The sequence below is a fragment of the Apteryx mantelli genome, chromosome 3 (genome assembly GCF_036417845.1).
Source record: "Apteryx mantelli isolate bAptMan1 chromosome 3, bAptMan1.hap1, whole genome shotgun sequence".
Lineage (NCBI taxonomy): Eukaryota > Metazoa > Chordata > Aves > Apterygiformes > Apterygidae > Apteryx > Apteryx mantelli.
The window spans coordinates 47,531,875-47,553,383 of NC_089980.1; the positions used below are offsets into that span (position 1 = coordinate 47,531,875).

Consider the following 21,509-nt stretch of genomic DNA (forward strand, 5'->3'; position numbering starts at 1 on the left):
AAGAGCTAGCACAGCCATCACAAACTGAGTTTCTACAGCCTATTGCTTTGTGTACTCAGGTACACCAGTAGAAAGTCAATGTGACAGTTCAGAGGAGTGTATCAAATCCAAACAGTTATTTTTTATATACATTTTGCATGCAAAGCAGGTAAGTGACTATGAACAGTACCAAATTCCTACTTTTTCAATGTCAACTATGTGTTTACATTAAATGGTTTAATCTGATAGCAGCTTGGCAATTCTATTACATTTTTTTCAGTGTTGGCTCTTATCTGCATAGTCTTATGGAAGAAGATGAGAGGTCACAGAGATCAATTTCAGAGACACCCATTTTCCCACTGAAGTGTTGAAGGTTTATGCAGCCCCCACATGTGTCCCATCTGCCTGTTTCCATTTCTTCCCCATCTCAGTATGTCATATGGGCTTCTCTAGAGAGGTCATTCTTTACATCCATATTCTTCCCCATCTGGCTCAGCTAACATTTTTCCTTCCATTTGCAGAGGTTTTGTACAGGAACCTGAGTCTCTTCAGACTTTTTATCACACTCTTCATCCCTTGCCCTAGCTTTGAAATTTCTCACACAATCTAATTGGTCTGACAAAATGCTCTCAGGGTTTTTTTCCAACCAGAGCACATTTTCATTCTCATCTGTCTTGTACATTTTTTCCTAAGAGATGAATAACAGCTATAGGGATAAAAATCTTTAGGTCTAATGATATTTCTTTTTATTTTGGGGGGGAAACATCTCTCAAGAGTAGGATTTGTTGAAAACATGTCAAGTTTTTGTCTTAACCCTGTTGGGTTTTGCCTCATGCTGATTTCCTCTGCCAAACAGTCACAATACTGATGAAAACACTCTGTGTCAGCACCTGTAACGCATTGTTCGTGGGTGGGTCTGATCGATAAAGTCACAGAGTCTCCTTTTTTCAACAGAGCAGCCATCCTATGCAGCTGAATAGCTAACGCAGAGGTGAATTTCCTGGATACTGCTTGCATTTTTCAAAGTAGAGTATGAATGCATGTGCCTGAGGGACTTTCTAGCTTGCTGAGTCTTCTGGGGGTGAGGGAGCTTCAGCTTGCTTGACAGAGTTTGAAATAGTCTAGAAAGAAGTTACCTATCCAGAGGGCTGTTTTCTTATTACTTTTTTTTTTTTTTTCATCTGCATAGATACTTGGAACACTGCTCCTTCACTGTGTTTGGGTGTCTTCACTCCTCTGCTCCTGATACGTTTCCTTCATGTCTTGAAAGCTTCAGGTTCTCCTTGCTTTACACACACTCTGGGTGCCACTGCTGCTCCCCGTTGGGCTGGTGCCTGATGGAGCTCTCTTGGCCCCCTCGCCAGTTGTTTTTGTTTTTGTTTTTGTTTTTTAAGGATCTGGATATGGGAGTCCTTATGGCAAGGGTAGCTGGCTATGCTGGCTCACCATGACACATCAAAGCACAGAGTATGTCACACAGTATGTTGTCAGTTATTAAAGATATGACTTTATAGTCAACAACTACAGGATACGTTAATTTAACTCTGCATTAGCCAATGCAAACCAGCACAGCTATGGTTAAGCAAAGTTTGGTGAGATCTTACATGTTACCATAGGGGAGTCATTTCCTGTGGTCTCTCCTGGGTCCTGGTGCTGTTCCTTGATGCAGACTGTCTGTCTCCTGTTCCCTTCTCTGCATGCCACTACCCCACCTTTCTCCCTTTACAGGGTGCTCCATGCTATGCAGAACTAATTTCTTCCATTCAATCGGGGGCTTTAGCACTGAAACTCCATGCAGTTTACCCTCACCTCGCATTTCCTCCTATTTGTTGCAGACCAAAAATCTAGTTTACATCATCATTTACTTTGATGCAAATAACACATCCTCTGTTACAAAGTTAGTGTCTTCTTATTTCTTTGCTTGCTGTCTTATCAGGCTGGGTTGTTTTGTGGGCCTAGGATGATAATGGAGCTAGTTTATATTTTTCAATTTATTTTAAATATTCCATAAAAAATGTTGAGATTCTTAAAACATGTTGATAAAAGGTTTTAAATGATGTATTTGCTATTTTAAAAAGCTAATTCTTTCACTATAGCAATATAGTTTTTTTCTACCACAATGCTTATCCTTCTCATCTGTACATTCTTTCAATCAAATAGCCACAGCTCTGTTTGGGGTGAAAATAGGAACTAAGGATTTTTCCTGTGTAGTAGATTACCTGCTGAAAAGATCTACAGTTTCTCTCCATAAAGTATTGCTTGATGAAATCTAAGTGTGAGTTTTAGCTCATATTTAGTCAGTTACAAAATACCTGGTCTCTATTAGTGATTTATCTTTCTCAGTGATAGGATTCTAATACTGTTCTCCTATGCCACTTTTTTCCTGCGACTATAGATGTTTTGTCATTAACAGTAAACAAACCATGTATAAGTGATGTTACCTATGTTTCTTGCACAGTCTTCAAGGATTTCCAGTGCTATAAACAAAGTACAGTTCAGTGATTTCCAGGTAGTTCTTTATTTGGAATGAATGAGTAAAAGTTTGCTCAACAAGACATTCTTTTGTATTTTGTTGTTCTGTCACAGGAGGATACAAGTTAGCATCCAGACACCCAGCCACATGGTTTAATAACACCATTTTCTGTTTTAGCATAAAAAAGCTTTATATCTTTTTTTCACCAGATATGAAGTTGTCAGTTCTGGCCCCTATCTGATTAAAGATGAAATGAGAAGTTCACTCTCTTTCCACTGAGAGTGACTAAGCCTCCCTGTATCCCAATTTTAATTAGAGCTGGATGAATTCTTCAAACTAAATAAACTTGCAAATGCATTTAAAAACTTAGTGCTGAATTGTTTTTTTCCTTGTGAAAAGGTGAGAGTCTAAGAGTTGTTGCAAACCCCTTTTCTCCCATCTGTCCATGAAATATTCTTGAATCTTTTAAAGTATATGGAAAATTAGAAGACAATGGCTATACCTTCCTCTCTTTCAAAACTCATAGGCATGCGGGATAGAGAAATGTTAGTACTGAATACTGCTTTTCCACATACAGGATATTCCCTTTTTTCTTAAAAAAAATAAAAAATAAAAATAAAAGGAGAGAGAGAGAGAGAGATTTGTTCTTAGAAATCAGGAAATAACTACAGATGCAACTCTAATTTTGCACCTAATAGAATTTTAATGTCAAAGTTAATAACATAATTATTTACCTTTACTTAACTTAACCTAATTAAAAGTAATATATTTGACATAATTATGTGCCCAAAATATTTCTAAGCCTCAGATCAAAATGAACTAAAATGAAGAAAGGCTTTCTGCTTCTATTGGAGGAGAAAAGGACAATATATAGTCTGGCAAGCATAATAATGCATTATAATTTCATTCTTTTACAATTCTAGTACAAATAGAGCTTTCAGTTGTATCATTTTGCACTTCTTTGTGTTCTGTTTTTGTAAGAGACAGAAAATGGTTCGCATTAATGTATTAATAGGAAAGTGGAAGGGTAATGAGAAAGAAGCTTTAAATGAAAAACCTAGACAAAATATGTTATCTTGTCCTTGAAAGACTGTGGAAAGTAAGAAGGATTGTATCATGTATTTCAGGTGTAGCCACCAGATGTATCAGTTTGCAGTCATCTATCATCCTAATGCCATGATGACTAGTCTGACTGTGTGGACATTGTTCCTTTTCCTTTTGCTCCCTGGGCTCTGTGTCCTGTCCCTGTCTGTGTCCTGACAGCCCAGGAACTGCATATTTCAGTCCACAGAGGCAGTAAAGAATTTGCAGTGAAAGAAGCAGTCAAAGTGGGAAACTTGCAAAATGTCTTTTTGTTCACTTACAAAAATGAGGTTGTTTGCATAGACCTCATTATCTCTCTGTTTCTGGCAATCATAACCCCAAATTTAGAAAGGAGTTCCCAAGAGAGCAGGAAACAAGCCTTCCTGGCTTTTGTTTCCCAGCCCCACAGCTCCAGGAGACATGTGGAGCTGGCTTCAGAGAATGGAAGTGCTGGTATCTGGATGACATAAATTCACTGCAGACCAAGCTTTGGCAAAGCTGGCTTTCATATCCCGCTGGAGCCAGGCTTCTGCTGCAGTGATGAGAGTCCCTCCGGAGAGGCGGTGCCCTGAGTTTTCAGCTCTCACCTCCACCAGAGAGCATCTGGGAATACAGAAATCCCCTTCCTCTCTCCCTCCCTCCTGCTCTCCTTCCCTCCCTCACAGGTCCTGATTTTGGGGCGATCGTTGGCCTTTATGATCCTAAAACAAGGGCGGGCTGCCCAAGGGAAGAGGGGAGAGGCTGGACAGAAAATGGGCAAGATCTAAAACCTTATTTTATCAGAAGATTCATCACAATCAACGTATTTTGGCATGTTTTGGGCAAACTGGCCTTTGAAATGAAAAATTTCCAGCTGTTCTTTTTTTCCAAACTGTTCTAATTTGCAGCACTGGGTTTTAAAAGGAGAATTCAGATGGAAATTCCCCCAAATTAGGTGCCCGACAAGACCTCTTGGTGACTTAACTCCTTGTAACTTAACCGAGTGCAAGTCATTCAGGCACGTCTTCTCTCAGCATCAGCAACAATATAACAGTAATGGCAAGTGGAAAATTGTCAGCCCTGTGGATATGTTTATATTCTGAAAAAAAAAAGGATACTTTTTAAAGGTTTTCTGTATCTGCAGGATTGTATTTATCTGATCATTTGGGAAAAGAGCAAACCACTGTTGACATTCATCCACACAGAAAAGTTTCTGTTTTATACACCACTGCACCCATTATAGCTCAAGCAAAGTTCATGCTCTCAAAGCCACCCTTCTTCTTAATTCAGTTGGCAAAGTCTATTTTTTTTTGCTCTTCTGTCTTTTTTTTTTTTTTTTTTAATAGAGCTCAGAATTAGTGTAGTGATCATGAACCTTACTGAATTTGGCTACAGGCATGAATTGAAATAATAGTTTTGCTCTTTTCCTTGCTCAGGGGAGGAAAAAAAAAGAAAAAAAGATGTAGAGAAGGGAAAGATGAAATGGAAGAGCTAAAGTGGGTGAATCTGCCAAAATAATCATAAGAAATCAGGTATTTGCAAGACCAGTTCTTTTCCCTTAGTATGAGCTATGTCATCTTAAGCAACAACTCACTGCTAGATCACTTACTAGTCTAATCATGAAGAAATAGTAGATTATATTTTCAAAAGTAACCAGTAGCTGCTATATTGGCTTTAAAATGTGGCCTTGGTTTTCAAAAAGCAGCACGTTGAGACTTCCAAAATTTTGCCAGTCTCTTTGGAAAGTATTTTCTACTGTTAAGTATCTTTTTCCTTTATAGTGTTTTTCTTATTTTTTTGTTAGTGTATAATTTATTTAAGGTCAATCAGAACAATAACAATATGAACGGAAAGGTTCTGAATGGAGTGATTTATGAGGAAAAATTAAGGCACAAAATAGGCAGAGCTTGCTTAAATAATTTTGTAATAGCTGTCAAGTGCAAAAATTGTGTAAAAAGCAAAGGAAAGAGGAGAATTGCTCAATATACTGTAGCAAGTCACAAAATGAGATTCAGCAAAGGATAACTTAAAACTAAATTTTGCGGAAATTATCTTAATAATGAAAATTGATTAGACTGAGAAATAGTGTCCTAGTAGAAGTAAGAGGAACCCTGAGAAAGGCCTGGAGAACTTTCTGCAGAGACTAGTTCTTCATTGCTGGTGTGATAGACAAGATTAGCCAGTAGCAATTTTTTTTTCTCTTGATAGGTTTTGTTACCCTGCTTCCTGTGAGCTTTTGATATATGAATTGATGTTTCTTAGAATGTGCCATTTGAAAGGATTCTAATGTATCACCATCCTGCCTTTAACATCTGTGCAGGTGTTTTCCACCTGACCAATTACACCTGAAGTTAATTTTCTAATCAAAAGATACTGAGCTGGTGTCTGCTATCTGGATCAGCAGAGACAATTGTACCTGGGGGGAGGATTTCTCAGGGCAACCCTGAAGGGGTCTTTAACTCACAATCCCAGATCCATGGGATGCCAGTCATGGGGAACATAGCAAACTGCCACGTGTCAGGCAGTGCCTAGGACACCGGCACTGTCCCCTGTGGCTGCCCACTAGAAACAGGCTGTCCAAGCACCTCGGGAGCAATGAGGCATGACTTGTCCCTGAAGAAAGTCAATTAGAAAGTCAACTAGATTGCTGCATTAAATACTTCCCTTTTCCCATGGGACAACTTTATAACAGAACAACTCCTCCTCGAGAGGACTTTCTGCTACTGGGCTGATGGGGCATTTCACTACTTGCCGTGACACTCCCAGGTAAATATGGAAACCCACAGCTCATCCCAAGTCCTCTAAGCAAGGAGAGGATACAAGCTAGTTATGTTAAAAAAAACTAGCTGAAAATGACAGATACATAATTCCAGTAAAAATACAAACAAGTGGAGTCATTATTGCTCAAAATAGAAAGAGCAAAGGTGTACTTTGCTAAATATCAGATTTGACTGGAGGAAGAAAAGAATAGAGTAGATAATATGTCCCTAAAAGGAAAGCAAAAGAGGCCAAGTATGACTTTTTAATATAAGATTAAATCTATCGTGATATAAGAAGGGGCAAATTCAGCAGAAAAAATGGAATTATGGTTAGCTACATGTTTTCTACTCACAAAATGAAAAACTGAAGGCCTGAATAAAATTGTTTTGAGACTGAAAGATTTTCATTTCTTTAAACAAGCTTTGCACTAGCTTTTTATAGCACCAAATAAAAACAGAGATATTGTGGATATATAATTATGTCTCCTTGGTTAAGGCTTCTACCAACGTCATTGCTTCAGGTAACCTTTAACTTTGGGTCATTCAGCCTGAATATTCCTAGAATTATTTTGGAGGCAACACTTTTTTTTCTAATCCTTTTTAAGAACATAGTTATTTTTGAGTTATGACTTTTAAAAAGTAATCCTAGTTGTGCCACATCCATAATCTCCCTAGAGCCATGTTTACAGCTGGGCATTCACTGAAGGCTTGATTTTAAACTACTCCAATACTGTAACGCTAGTCCTTGAAAAGCAAGTATTTTAATGAGGACTTTCCCAAGACAAGTCTTTGATAAAACTTTTTTACTTAGGTAAAATTGTTCAGTAACATTTTTAAAATTAAAAAAAAATATGCAAAAATAATTTTTCCTTTTTTTGTTGTTTTCTTAACATTGTCAGTTTGAAAAGAGTAGCTTATTGTGGGAAGTACTTTCTCCTCACATTTTTCAGAGAGTTGAATTGACTAGAAAAAAATCCTATTGCTTGTTATTACTTATTCTCAATTTTAAGAATGGGATTATTTGATCCTTTTAAAAGTTACTTCCTTCAAGGTGAAAGCAGAAAAAATTGAAAAGGAAGAAATTTTTATAGGATAAGAAAAAGGAGATTGAACTTGCATTTTATCCCACAAGTTTTTTAAGGGCAAGAAAAAAAAAGAGAACAAAGAGGGTTTCTGATAATAATTATGTTTTTATCTAAAATTTTAATATATCTTTTCTGTGTAAAAGCTACTTTCAAACACCAGACAAAACACTCCTTACAGAAAGGTAATATTTTTGTAACATTAAATGTAAAAGAAGAAAAAATGAGACTGAACTCTCTTCTGTAATTCAACAAGCTAAAATACTAAAAAGATTTCTTTCTCAACATGTAAAGCTCTAGGCTCATTTTACCAGCTTGAAAAGGATAAGATTCAAAGCTAATTTTCAAAAACAAAACCAAAAATATTTGAAATCCTTTATTAATACTCCACACCTAAAGCAGTATTTGCAGATGCAGATGAAGTCCCCTGGGTCCCTGAGGAGCCCAGCTAGGACAGGGAGCAAGGAATGAAGCCTCTCTTTGTGACTCCTCTCACTGCTGCTTTCGCCTTCGAAATACGTCTTCAATACATCTTTGTACGTGGCACAACTGGCTGTTGTGCTCAGTTTGATCTCTTTATTTCAGAGGTTAGCTCAGGAGCAGAGGGAAGTGCAGCATTTATGCATGTTTGCTTTCACAGATGAGAAATGAAGGTCAAACTCCAGTGACCTCGTGTTTGTGCGAGCCCAGATCAGAGCAGGGCTGCTCCCACAACCACACGGCATTACGTTTGCTTACTGCCTCTACCCTCCCCACATTTACTCCATCCTTGAAAGACCGGCCAACATCTGGTAGGAGTGGGGGGAAAACAGATTGATTTTAACTGAATCCTTTAGTGGAACGTAATGTTGGACCCTTTTGTCACTTGCTTGATGTTCCTTTTTTGGTATATGTATCATCTCTGTTTGAGGTGTGCTTTGCAGTGCTGCCTTCAATCCCATCCATCCATCCTGATTTGAACATTACAGAGGCAATGGCACCTATTACTGAGGCTCCTTGACACTTTCCATTCTATAAGTCTGCTTTCTGTTGCTTATAACTTCACAAAATTCACCCATTTAGGCTGAAGTTTCCATGCCTGGTATCTACCTCAGGCTGTGTTTTGTTTTTTTAAATGTTTCAGAGAAAATAATGCGGCTGTTTAGAAGAATACATTTAAGGAAAAAGTACATCACTGTACACATTGCAGGGCAGAAAAAAAAAACCCACCAAAACAAACCCTTCTTATAACTACTTTGTTGAAGTTATGTTTTGTCCACACTGAAAAAAAACAAACAAATGAAACCCACACACATGCAAAAACAGGCCACACTTGTAACTATTCTGTTGAAGTTAAAGCATTGCTGTATTTCGGAGAAAGTGTCAGACACGCTTGTCTTTCCATATTTCATGGGGAGGCTCCTCAATGGACAAATCACATGTCTTGCTTTTGAATGAAAAAGTCTCACTATGCCCCATCCACTAGATTTCAGCGGCTGCGCACATCCCATCAGCAAAACGAGTGAGGTGGCCACAGAAGGGTGGCAGGGATGTGTTTCCGTCATGATTGCCTCTCCCAGAGGGAATGAGATCCCAGCAGGCACCCAGCGGGAGCCACACTACTGGCCTGCCCACACCGCCATGGACCTGAGCACCCCTGCCTTCGGCTGGGGGGACACAAAACTAAGAGGAACAAAATTTGGCATTGCAAAGGCAAATACTCAAAAATTGTGTGCGGTCCTAGAGAAGGCAGCTTGTACATGCTTAATGTAGATCTTTGAGGCATATCAGTCCTTTGATGTAAGCAATATTACATCCAAGAACAACATTACAAAGTCCATTCACTTCCCCCAGGGCTCTGGTGAGATCACCAACCCCAGGATCTCTAAGGAAAGGATAATGCTAAAGAACAATGAATTCTTACCTGAACACATAGAGTGCAATTTAACATTTTGCAGCAGCTTCAACTGACAGGCTGAAAAATCCTACTTCGCATGCCTTGGTGGAGCAGTAAGTGACAGAAAGGGAAGATGCTGCAGCCACTACTTCCCTGCACAGCAGTACAGAGACCTAGTCCCAGCTCTTTTCTCTCCAGCAATGCGCAGGAGGGGACTCAGACTGCATTGCACTAATTAAAGACCTGGACCACAGCAGTATTTCAGGCTTTGGGGATTCCTTCATCACACGGATCATTCGTTGCCGAGTTGCCTAGGTTGTTGCTTCTCTTCACCTCGTTTGCTGTCAGGTTTTCAGACTCCTTGATTCAAATCTTCAACTGGTGTAAATTGGTACAGCTCCCTAGGGACTTAGTTTTTAAAGATGAAAGAAAAATGCTATTTTAAAACACTGCTTTGTCAGTCTGACTGTGAAAAGATGAACAAAAATGGCTGCTCCTTGCTGTATGCAACTGATTGCCTTAGTAATAAAGTCACAGTCAAGTGGAAGGGACCCTGTACAGGACAACTACTATCATTAGAGAAGCATAAGGATAACCTTGACAGAAAGGTTCATGGCAATTAGATCAAAAGTGGGCATTGAAAGTACAATTAATGTGCTCTTTTGCAGGTCTTCAATTATGATTGCACAAGCATAACTCTGGCGTTTTAAAATTGAGCTTGCTCAATAAATTCGCTTTGCTCATGACATGAATAATCTGATCAGATAAAGCTACTGCAACTTAGTGCAGCAGGAAACACAATATGGATGGGTTAACTCAATACCTATGGTTATCTTAAATGGGAATCCCTTTTCCTTGTTCTGTTGCAGCCATAGTCCTTACCAGTACTGTAACAGCATGTTTCCCTCTGTTACTCATGAAAACACTCTGAATAACCTTTTTGCAAAAGAAAAAAAAAGTAAGATTTTACAGTTTCTGTTAGAATCATTTGCATATTTATATTATTTGAAGGCACAGTTACTAATATATTTTCCTCTATTGTAACTTTTGTTGTTTGCTATATATATTTTACATATGCTTGCAGTCAGGGCTATTATTGATAGATATACAAATACGCTTAGAAAATGAGGAAGGATAGATGATCCATTACATTGTAATTTAGCATAGGAAAAGAAAACGTTGTCTGTGATCTGGTGTGTTGCAGATTTACCAGATTCCTATTCAGAAATATTCTGGGAAGGTTACATTCCATGTTAAATATATAGTCCAAAAGGATGTCCTTACAGAGATTTGGTCTACCACTTTAAAGAGATGTGAGCCTCAGACTTCTCTCCTTCTTCCCCACATTTAGCTGTTCATAGATTTGCACAATCAGAATTGTTGGGTGCTTGTGCTTCTTTCTGTCTTCTCTAGTGAGGGCTCCAGTTCTTTCAAACACTCATAAACACCTTTTGTTATTAAAAGTGGTGGGGTTTTATCCCCAGCTGAAGTCCTGAACTAAAACAGCACCCATAGCACACTCTGAAACCATCTCCACCTGAGTTCTCCCCTACTCTCACTGCAGAGAAAATCCCTCCCTGGGAGGGTGCCTCATGGAGCCACCTGGATAGCTCATTTCCTAGCAGGTGCATGACTAACCAAGGAAAAGGTTTCAATGGGGAAGTGTTCCTGCCCTTTTCCAACCCAATGATGGGAAAGAGGAAAGTGCCGTCCACAACTTTGCTAATTTCCAAATAATGAGAAGGGATCCAATGGGGAAATGAAATGGGGTGGAGATGGAGAAGGATTTGTGTGTGCGTATGTGGGTGGGTGGAAGGAATATGACCGTTATCACCGTACTAACGCTCTTGGGAGGTACAGTGTTGCCTCTTGTTTTGTTAGGGGGGAAAAAAAAAAAAAAGCAGACTAACTGCAAAATCAGCACTTCCATGAAATGCTTTGTTTCTGACCTTAAGAAGAACCTCAAAGGTCACATGCACTCGCTTTTTAGAACATGTGCCTAATGCACCATTGTGCTAGAGCAAGCAAATGGTGAGTATATGACCTACTTCAAAACTAAAAGCTCCCTTTTTTAATCTGAGTAGTGAATTTGATTTTCCTTTTCCTAATATCTCATTTTAATTAAGGAAAGAGAAACCAGCCAAAAAGAATAATTATATACAAATAATGCTGATGCAGTTACAAACACATAATATGCTTCTATTCCCAGGATACCAGTGGAGAGCTTTTGCATCTCCTGGATGGAGCTGGAAAGGGATTAAACTGCTTAGTGCCAAAGCAATACAATCACGATTACATGTTACATCAATTGTTCAGTTCTAAAATGTTTTAATGCATAATATTTATTCATTTATGCTAAATATGATGGCTAGGACACAAATTATCCTAGAAACAGGAAGTAGAATCCAAGATTTCCACTTGCTTCTGTGTGTCCTTCACAGTTGTTCTGTGTCTTCCCTGCTCTCCTTCTGGCTTAGTGAAGTTTATCTTTCTTGTCCCAGACACAAAAGGAAAGGAGACCATTCTCCCATCTTGCAGTATACCACATCTTGGAGGCTCAGAAGACCTAGACAGGTAGGTATGAGCCCTATAAGGGTCCCCCCATCCTGGGCACACACACTCACCAAGAGGCCCTTTCATCATCAGCAAAGATTTTTTATTCTTCCAAAAGAAGAGCTGTATTTTGCATGAAGTCTTGTCAGTGCGTGTTAGCTATGCTCTGAGCTTGCCAGCTAGATTGGCAAGGGATCCCCAGGGGCTTTGGTGAAGGACTGCCATTTCTTTACTGTTCCGGTTTAAATGTGCCAGCACCCTTCCGGTCTAGATTGAGACAGTTACAGGCACACAGAAAGGTGTAACTCCATGATTAGGTATCAGGTGGGCAGCACAGGGACAGAGCTTTTCAGGATTGCAGTTTTAAATTTAGAAATCCCGATCAGATGCAAGTCTCACTCTAGACATTTACACTCTTTTTTCCAGTGAAGGGAGACAGGCTATCAAAGTGAATAGAAAGGCTCTTTTTCACATCAATGGATCCTGTATGAGCCAAAAGTACTGCAGGTCAATGAATCATTTAGCATTTGTGTGACTAATCCTTCCTGATACATAGTCCTAGGGACTTTTACTGAGTTATCACATGAGCAGGGTTCTGTGGGAAGCAAGTTATTTTTATATTAATCCTTTATATTATATACATTTCACCAGGTCATATTCTGAACTCTGCTAATATTTGTGATGAGATGCTTACAGAGAGAGTTCCAAATAAAGAGTGTGAATAACTTGGCCAGGAACCTGCTGTCATTTTTTGTTTTTGTAAACTACCTGCCACTGAAGTGAAATACAAATCTCCTTTCTTTTAAAAGATGTAGGCTCCGAAATAACTTGTATGGGCATAATAAGGCTCAATTTAAACTTACTCTTCTTTTGAAAAAGGCCAAAATCATAATCTATACTTAAGAGTACGAATTATATATTTTCTGTTTCTTGTGCCTCGAATCATAGTATTCTTTTACTATGTCACATGTTGCAAGTTTGAACTTCTGACTAGAAGAGCTTTCTTCACAACAGACTGATCGAAATTAAAGTACGTTTATTTGATTCATAAATTCTCTTCTATCTTGTGCAGAATGAATCAACACATTGCTGCATGTCTTCCTAATAGAAAATCTTATGCTAGGCACCAAATAATAAAGGTGTACATCTGAGAAGGTATAGTCACCCTATCTCTTGGCATAATTAGAAAAGATATCAAAAAACTGTGTACATTTTTCCACTAAATAAAAACAGTATTTTCCAGTTATCCTATTTAACAAAATTTTTAACAAATAAAGTCTTGTCTAGGCAGCAGGTTTATTTTGTAAAAGAGCTATTTAAATAAGTAAAACTGTTGTGCATATATCACATGTTAGTTAACCAATTCCCACATATGAAATGTATAAAATGAAGAATGTTATTCACGTACAGTGCCCGGAATATAATATTATAAAAGCATTCATAAAAAATCTTAATTTGTTACGAAAAGTATTTCCAGGAACAAATTCCAGTAAAAAAATACCCCAAAAACTTTTTCAACAAAAATTTATCTCTGTTTTATTTAGAAAGATTAACTCCTACACATTCCAATTTATTGCGCTATCTTAACACACAGGAAAATATATCAACTATTGTAACTTTAGTAATCATGAAATTAGTTCTCCAAGGAGCAGATAACAACCTTAAAATATCATGCTTTCAAATTATCTTCACTTTCTGCTGTTATCCCAGAAATAATAATATCATATTAAACCTGTTTTTCAAGTACCCATTAAAATCATAATGTCAAGTGAGTCATTCTTCCAATATATCAGGAAGATTCTATTATTTTTATATGTAGAAATTATCATTATTTACGTATGTAACGCTATCACTAGTAGTTCAAGAAAAATGACTTAAGATGTGATGGTGATTTTAGATAGACTGATTAAGCACAGCATTATAGAAGAGTCAGTCAGTTAGTCAGAGCAATGTTCTTCAGATGATGAAAATCTTATTCTAATTATGTAGTATTTACAGCATGGAAAATAGATGGCATTGCTCATGGCTCTATACACAGTAATTTCATGTTACAAATGGTTCGGTTTTATGAGTCAGGTGACAGCTTCTCAGCAGACCCTGATAGATCCCCTGAGAGGTACTGACGAAACTCCTATCATTTGTTCCCACTTCTAAAGATTACTAATTTGGGTAAGGTTACAATTGCCCCTTACTGTGATGAAGCTGTAGCTGCTGACGATGATACAGTCAGGGATAGAAATCAAGTGCCTGTGTGCAGAGGGTGGGTTACTTAATTCCTGGGCAGCTCTTCTGGCATGTGAGAGCTTCCCAGCTCTCTCCAAATTTTAGAGCACATTGGCCATAGCAGAGAAGCCTTACTCCCACCACTCCTGCCATTTGATGAGGACTCCCTGCTCACGGAGTGATGGACCCACTGTGCCGGGCTGGCCCTGCCAACCTGCACGCCATCCCTGAGCCTGCAGCCGGCCACCTTGACAATCCCTGAAGCTTTTCCTGGTTCGCCTCAGGGTGGCGAGCTCATCTGGATCCATGTCATTACAGTCAGACAAATGTTGTCCTCCTCATATGCCTTAAAGTTCTTCCCACTCCAACACAGGAGCCTTGTCTTCCAAATCCATGCAAAAAATTCTCAACAGTCCTTGTTCAAGAATAGTCATTTAAACTGATATCCTAGCTCTAGAGTGACCTATTATATATCTACATGATATATAATATCCCTATTAATTGGCACTGGTTATTCAACACATCTAATGCAAATAAAATACACTATCATAAATATGAGCCATCACCACCATTCTTAGTCACTCTTTCCATGGTGTTATCAGGTGCAATGCATGTGGATCCACACAGTCCCAGAGTCTGCTCTTCATCTAATGTTTCCAAGCCCCCCAACACATGGCACTACATATAGACAAAAGGTGCTATAGCTGGCTGCACCTGATTTTTGGAAGTGATGTTTGCTTTCCTATTGGTCGCAGCAGATGGAGAAAAGGGAGGAAAAAAGGTGATGTTCTCATGGCCCCTGGCTTGAAGAGGAACTCTTTCTAGCACAACTAGTTCTGCCGTGAACAAGGGACAGCAGCGTCATTCAAGACCTCTGCAGAGCCCAGCACTCCAAGCAGGACCTGATGTTACGTGACACCATGCTCAGGCGCACACCCACCCCAGCAGTTACAGACACCAGAAGTCATGGCGCGTCTCTGGGTGTGTGGAAGAGCAGTCCCTGCTTCTCTGCAGGTGTGCAGGGAGGCTGGCCTTGGGGTAAAGGCCGGAGACTTGTGGAAAGGGCAAAAAGAAATTTCTCTGCAGGCTCTGCTTTTTCCACCGGCTTCCTGCACACTCTTGCACTATGCAGTTCCACCCCACCAAAGAATCGATGCTACTGCTCTGCCTCCACACAGCGGGAGACAGGGCAATTCCTTCCCACACCGGCCAAGGCCTGCAAGGTAAGTGCAGCTGCACAAGCACTGCCCTGAATGCAGGCAGCTGGGGCACCATGCAGAACTTTGCAGGCCAAAAGCAGGTCAGCTGGGGAACCACATCGAAGTCCACTTTCAGCTAAGGACAAGAAGCATGCCTGCAATTTCAAAAGCAGCCAGGCTCCTCTCCAAACACCAGGCAATCCTCTGGCAAGGCAGTATGCCCACTGATGTCCTTCTTCAAGAGGTCAACATCATCTTTGTTGGAAATGGCTCCTGAAAAGCCTCCTTCCTTTCTGCGTTACCAGCGGCCGCAGAAAGTTTGGCTGGGGGGAGCTGAACACAGCCAGTTAGCCCAGGGTCATCCTGTGTAGTGCACTGAGGTGCAGGGACTCCCAAGCCTGCAACATCCAAGCAATGCAGCCCAGCTGAGTGAGGGTGGTGCCAGGCTACCCCCCAGCCCACCTGATGCTCAGCACCCTGTCCCACACCAGCTCAGGTGCCTCTGTCCTGAGTCTCCCTGAACAGGCAAGGCAGAGCCTATATTTCCACATCTCCATAAAAACTACTGCCAAAGCCCTGGAGAGTAGCTTGGGTCCCTGACAAAGCCTGCATTAACAGGGAGGCAGAGCTCTTTGCAGCCCACCCCACATTAGGGGACAAACAAGGGCTGGGCCAGAATGACAGTGTTTCTGGTAAGTGAGGACATGTCATCCTCCCCCTTTTCCCACCTCCTCTTCACCCCTTGCGCTGTCCATGCCTTCTTTGGGATTTCAAGCTGTCATTCAGGAGGAAGAGAACTCATGTCCGGGGCTGCAGGAAATGCCAGAGGCACATCATTTGGTCCTAAACGGCTATGCCTTCACACCTGCTTCACCATGCATAAGCTCACCTCACCGCCTGAAAGCCCACAGCCAGGGAGCACCCCAGAAAGCCAGAAGACTCTCACGACAATAAAAAAGCAGGCCGTTCCTGCTCCAAGGTATCTTAAGAGAGCCACAGCAACCCTGAACAGAGACAAGCCCTTGCTCTGCAGCTTTCAAATGTGCAAGTTTGGGGATGAGACAAAAGTGGCAGGAGTGGCTGATAGCCCCGAGGGTTGTGCCACCATTTGGAGGGACCTCAACAGGCTGGAGAGCTGGCCAGAGAGGAACGTCCTCAAGCTCAACAAAGGGAAGTGCTAGGTTCCCTGCCCCACGGGCTCCACTCTGTCCCGGGAACTCTCCCTGCACAGGCGAGAGCCCTTTCACGTGCCTCTAAAGGAGGAGGAGCACCGGGATGCTGTTTCTCCTTTGCGCTGCAGGTCGCAGGAGGTGAAGCAGCTCTGGCTGGGCGCCATCCTCAGGTCAGCCCTGCCGCAGCCTTCAAGCTGCTGGTGGCACCAAGGTGGAGGGCGGGGGGGGGGGGTGCTCCCGATGGAGCTGCCTGCAGAAATACCCAACTCTCGGTGGGGGAAAGGTGCACCCCGTGCCATGTGTAGCTCCTGTCAGAGCAGTGGGAGTTGCTTTGCCTCGTGGCTGCAAATGAGCAGCAAGCCCCAGGAGCTCTCAGCACAGCCGCTGGCTTGCAGGCCTGGGGACCCCGAGCCACTGCTGTGTGCCTCCATGAGGAGGAGGCCCATGGAGAGCAGGAGCAAGGGCATTGCAGAGCTTGTGCTCCCAGCCAGCGCTGCTGCAGGCTCTGCTGCGGGGTGAGGGGCCCTTGGCAGTGCTGGGCTGGCTGGCAGGAGAGAGAGCAGCCAGGGCTGGGGCTGACAGAGCTCTTTGTGCACCCTTCCCCATGCACAGGCAGAGCCAAGGAGGCCCGGGAGCCAGAGTCACCTGCTTGCCCTCCCTGCGGCTCCTCACCAAGGTGGTCGGCTTCTATGGGCCCGTAAGTGTCCGCACAGCCTCTGCTCCACCCCGAGGGCCACCTGGCTTTCCAAACCCGACCATGCGATGTGTTTCTCACGGAGGCTCTTTGTTCTCTCACCCAGGAGGTGTCACTGACTGCCAACACCGTGGAGGCATTGATTTTGGCAGAGGTGAGCAGGGGCTCACTTTGCTGGCTGTATCCGGGAGGTATCTCAGGACAGTGGGGGGGGGGGGTGCAGCTCTGCAGGGTGTGTAAAGGGAGGAAAGTCCCCGTGCCGGGGGAGAGTATGGCAATCCCTGCGTAGCTGGAGCAACGCGCTCGAGGCCCTTGCTGCTGCATGGTGGCTCTGGAACCTGAAGCCCTTTCTTGCAGGCTGAAGCCAAAAAATGCCCGCAGGCGGACCCCTCAGCCATTGAAGAGGCACCTTGCCACTCGGCTGGTGAGTGTGAGAAATGAAGGGAGGAGCTGCCTTCTTCCATCCTGCTTGCAAACTGGTGCATCTGCAAGGCTGCCTGTCCCGCAACCGGCAGTGACAGGCTGGAGCACATCAACGCTGTCGGCAGCTGCAGCTGCTCTTGTTTTCTCTCCCCACGCAAAACCTCGGTGCCTGTAAACACTCTGGAGGAGACCCTGCAGCACACCACACTGCACACAGACCAAAGGCACCATAGCTGGCTGCGCCTGGTTTTCTGAAGCCATGTTTGCTTTCCTTTTGCTCGCAGCAGACGGAGCGAAGGGAGGGAAGAAGGTGGTGATATCATGGCCCCTGTCTTAGAGAGGAACCTCTGCCACCGGGGACTGCCCAGGGCAGCTAGGCTCTGGCCCCCAGGTGGCTCTCTTTGGGCAGCCTCTGGCCCTCATCTGTGGGCAAGGTGATGCCCTGCCCCAACCAGTCCAGGTAAGCAAGCCTGGGGAGAGAGCTCTCCTGCAGGGAGGACTCCGCTGAAGTCAGTGGAGTTTACCAGGCCCAAAGGAGGGTGGACTGGGGGACAATCAGGCTACTCCCAGGGGCATCTACTTGGAGCAAGAACGACATCCTAAGCCAAGTCAAGCAGAGTGCAGCACCAAGGCAAAACCTGTCTGTTCCTGCCTGCAGGAGCTCCTGGCTATACTCTATGAGAAAGGACCGGCCACTGAGGGCATTTTCAGGAAAGCTGCCAACGAGAAGGCATGCAGGGAGCTGAAAGAAGACCTTGACAGCGGCGGGAGTGTTGATCTGGCAAGCAAACCCGTGCACCTGTTGGCAGTGGTGCTGAAGGTGAGTTCTGCTGCCTTGTAGTTGGGAAAGCACATGGCGAATGGACATGGGCCCATGCCAGTGCCTGGACTGACCTAGGAGGCACTTCAGGGTAAAACCCTCCTGAAGCCACCACGCTCTGCAGTTCCGGCTCAGGGCACTTTGGCATTTTCCTTTGCCGCGGGATTTGCAGTTCCGCTAGCTGCACTTTTGAGAGCAGGTAGCTCAAAGCTAGCTGCCTCCTAGTGAGCCCAAGTCACGGGGATGCTGCCTCGGTGCTCCCTGCTAATGTCCAGAGCCTCACCTAAGTGCCTTGGCCTTGCAGGACTTCCTGAGAAATATCCCCTCCAGACTCCTCGTGGATGAGCTCTATGACAAGTGGTTGCTAGTGCTGCAGAAGCCCAGCCTGCAGGAGAAAGTTGAGCAACTGAGAGAATAAGTTTGGTAACCAGTCCCACTGCTGGGCTCCAAGCAAGAAGCGGCGGCCCCTGCAGCCTGCACTCCCGTGCCTATTTGTTTGTCTTCCCTCAGGGTGGCTGGCAAACTGCCTCAAGCAAACCACCTCTTGCTCCAGCGCTTGCTCTCGCTGCTCCACCATATCAGCGAAAATGTGGAGACCAACCGGATGGATGCCAGCAACCTGGCCATCTGCGTGGGGCCGAACATGCTCAGCCCCAACATGGACCACCCGCTCCCGCTGGCCATGCAGAAAGAGAGCACTGACAAGGTCTTGAATTCAGCACCTTGCTCCCCCCTTAGCTGAGCCTAAGGCTGCCGCGGTTCTATCAGGCCACATGAAGCTCTGCGCTAGAGAGCTACAGCTGTGGCTACAGAAACGTCCCTCAGGAACACGAAAGGCTGCTCAAAGAGTTCACAGCCCCTCGCACTGAACTAACTCAATGGCTTTCTGTGTGCGGGTGACACAGCTGGTGGAGTTCCTCATCGACAACTGCACAGCAGTATTTGGGGAGGACATTGCCTTGCCCTTCAGGCCCTCACCCGAGGACTCACCGGAACGCACAGACAGCTGCGCAGGTAGGAGCATTGTCCCAGGCCAGGGCTGCTGGATGACACTACGTAACTAGATAGCAGAAGACATCTGTGGGAATCCAGACAGCTGCAGAGGGTTCAGTAGGGTACAACAGTTTCCCTACTGGAAGGCTTTTCAGTCCTTCAGGTACATAGGAACAAAGGTTTTGCCTTTGCATCTGCCAGGGGGCCATGGTGCCACAGGGAAAGTCCCCTGGGATCTCCCCATGGCCTCTAAAAGCTACCCAGCAGGCTCTTTCTCCCCACAGAACACCCGTGTGCTGCTCAGCAGAACCGTTCTGCCTGTGACAACCCCGAGCCGGGAGCTGAAGGCAGTCCCACGACCTCTGACCTGGAGCAGCCCAAAGCGGGAAGCGCTTCTGTGAGCAGCAGCTATCCAGCCTGCACTTCTGTCCCTTCGCTGACTAATTGCAAGGAGGAGATCAGCAGCATGCACAGGAGCTTCTCAGAGCCAGACCTGTCCTACCAGAGCAACAACTTGGAAGGCAGCAGAAAGGACCCAGAGGTAACGAAAAGTGAGGAGCATTTTCCCCTTCAACAGACAAAGCAAAGCTGGGAGAAGAGAGCACTAGAAACAATGCCTTGTCATCCTGCAGTCACGCCTCTCAGATCACACTCGCTCCCCAAAACATCCTCTGGCTGCTCCCTGGAGAGCTCCTTTTCTCGTTGGATGGCTCGGTCTTCACCAGCCCTACACTAGTTTCACTCCCAAGCCCCCAGGAAAGCTTTTTAAATAAGACCCAGACTTTTCCCATCAAGCCCAATGAGGACAGCAGGACAGCCAGCAGGCCCATCAGAAAGCACTCCAGGGTGTGCTCTTTGGCAAAGCACAGGAAAGTGTTCAAAAAAGTCCCACAGTCTGGAGGCCTGGAAGACACAAGGTTTCTGAGACAGCTCCTCATGCAAAGACAATCAGTTCTCCTGCAGAATATCCCAGGAAAAGAGGCCCGACGAGAACAAGGCGTTGCCTGTGGTTTATCAGCAAAGGCCCCGTTTCAGGTCAGTGGAGGTGTTTAGTGAGTGTCTAGAGAGCTGGGCGGAGCAGAGGAATTCGGGAAGACCACTGTCTCAGGAAGAGCCTCCTAAGACCTGCCTGGCCGCTCAGGTTCCCTCCTACAGTTCCAACCATGAGACCCACCGTGTCAAAGCAGGACGCTTTGCCACCCTGCCCACGCCCCAGCCGTGCACAGGACACAGCAGAGACAGCTCCAAGGCATCTGCTCAGGAACAGAGTTTCTGCACTGAAGGATTTGGAGATGCAAACTGCAACCCGCAAGGTTCCTCCTGGAAGAAACTCCGGTGTGAGTTTCCCTGTGACGCCTTTGCGGAGCTTATCGACCGAGAGACTTGTCTGAATCCTGTCAAGAGGTGACAGTCTTGGGCACCTGCTGGAAAGGAGAGCGGAAAACTGTGCCAGAATCTGTATGAGCGGAGCTCCCAAACCTTTGGATCTGGAAGAATTGCAAACCTCGTAAGGAAGGTTGGGGTTTGGAGGTCACCCCTTCCTGCATTCAGTAGTCTCGGAAGACCACTGCATGATTTACTGAAGAGAAACTCAGCACGGAACTGGGAACAAAGGCCTCAGGAAGCCTCAAATACTTCAAAAGATTACATTTCTGCTCACAAATCTATGGGGCACAGCCACCCTAAACGCCCATTTACGCTACGCATAGACAGAAGTGATAAGGGCTATCAATGGGGATTCTCAGGCTATGTGTGCCGATTCTCCTTTACAAACCAATTAGGACTGGTGAGCGGTTTCCCCCATGGGGTAGCACAGAAGACTGCTGTGCAGCAGTGGGCTTTGTACATCCATTAGCAGGTGACAAGTGATGGGACAAATGAAGGAAACAATTTACCGGAGAGCGTAGAGACCAAGGACCAAGTCAAGAGGTTACATTCCTCAGCGGCCAATGGGTAGGAGCATGGAAAACGGTGCCAGAACCTCTGTGAGCAGAGATCCCTCACATTGCTGCCCCTTCGGATCCAAAAGAATTGTGAGCTTGATGAGGAACTTTGGGGTTCTGGAGACCACCATTCTGTGGAGTCAGTATTCTAGCAAGACCTCTGCGTGATTTGCTGAAGAAAACCTGTGCATGGAACTGGGAACCAAAACCGCCGACGTTAAAGTACTGAATGCTTTAAAAGATGAAATGTTGCCTTCC

At 44.1% G+C, this 21,509-nt stretch overlaps 1 protein-coding gene across 1 annotated transcript; it reads left to right on the top strand.

The window, feature by feature from the left end:
* The first annotated feature begins 17,135 nt into the window (after window positions 1-17,135).
* Window positions 17,136-20,772, top strand: LOC106485421 (T-cell activation Rho GTPase-activating protein-like). Its single transcript, XM_067294566.1, is given in 11 exon segments — window positions 17,136-17,226; window positions 17,864-17,955; window positions 18,154-18,315; window positions 18,620-18,738; window positions 18,826-19,028; window positions 19,219-19,329; window positions 19,593-20,002; window positions 20,005-20,235; window positions 20,237-20,457; window positions 20,459-20,666; window positions 20,668-20,772. Coding segments are annotated over 11 exon segments (1,953 nt in total).
* The last annotated feature ends 737 nt before the right edge of the window (window positions 20,773-21,509 follow it).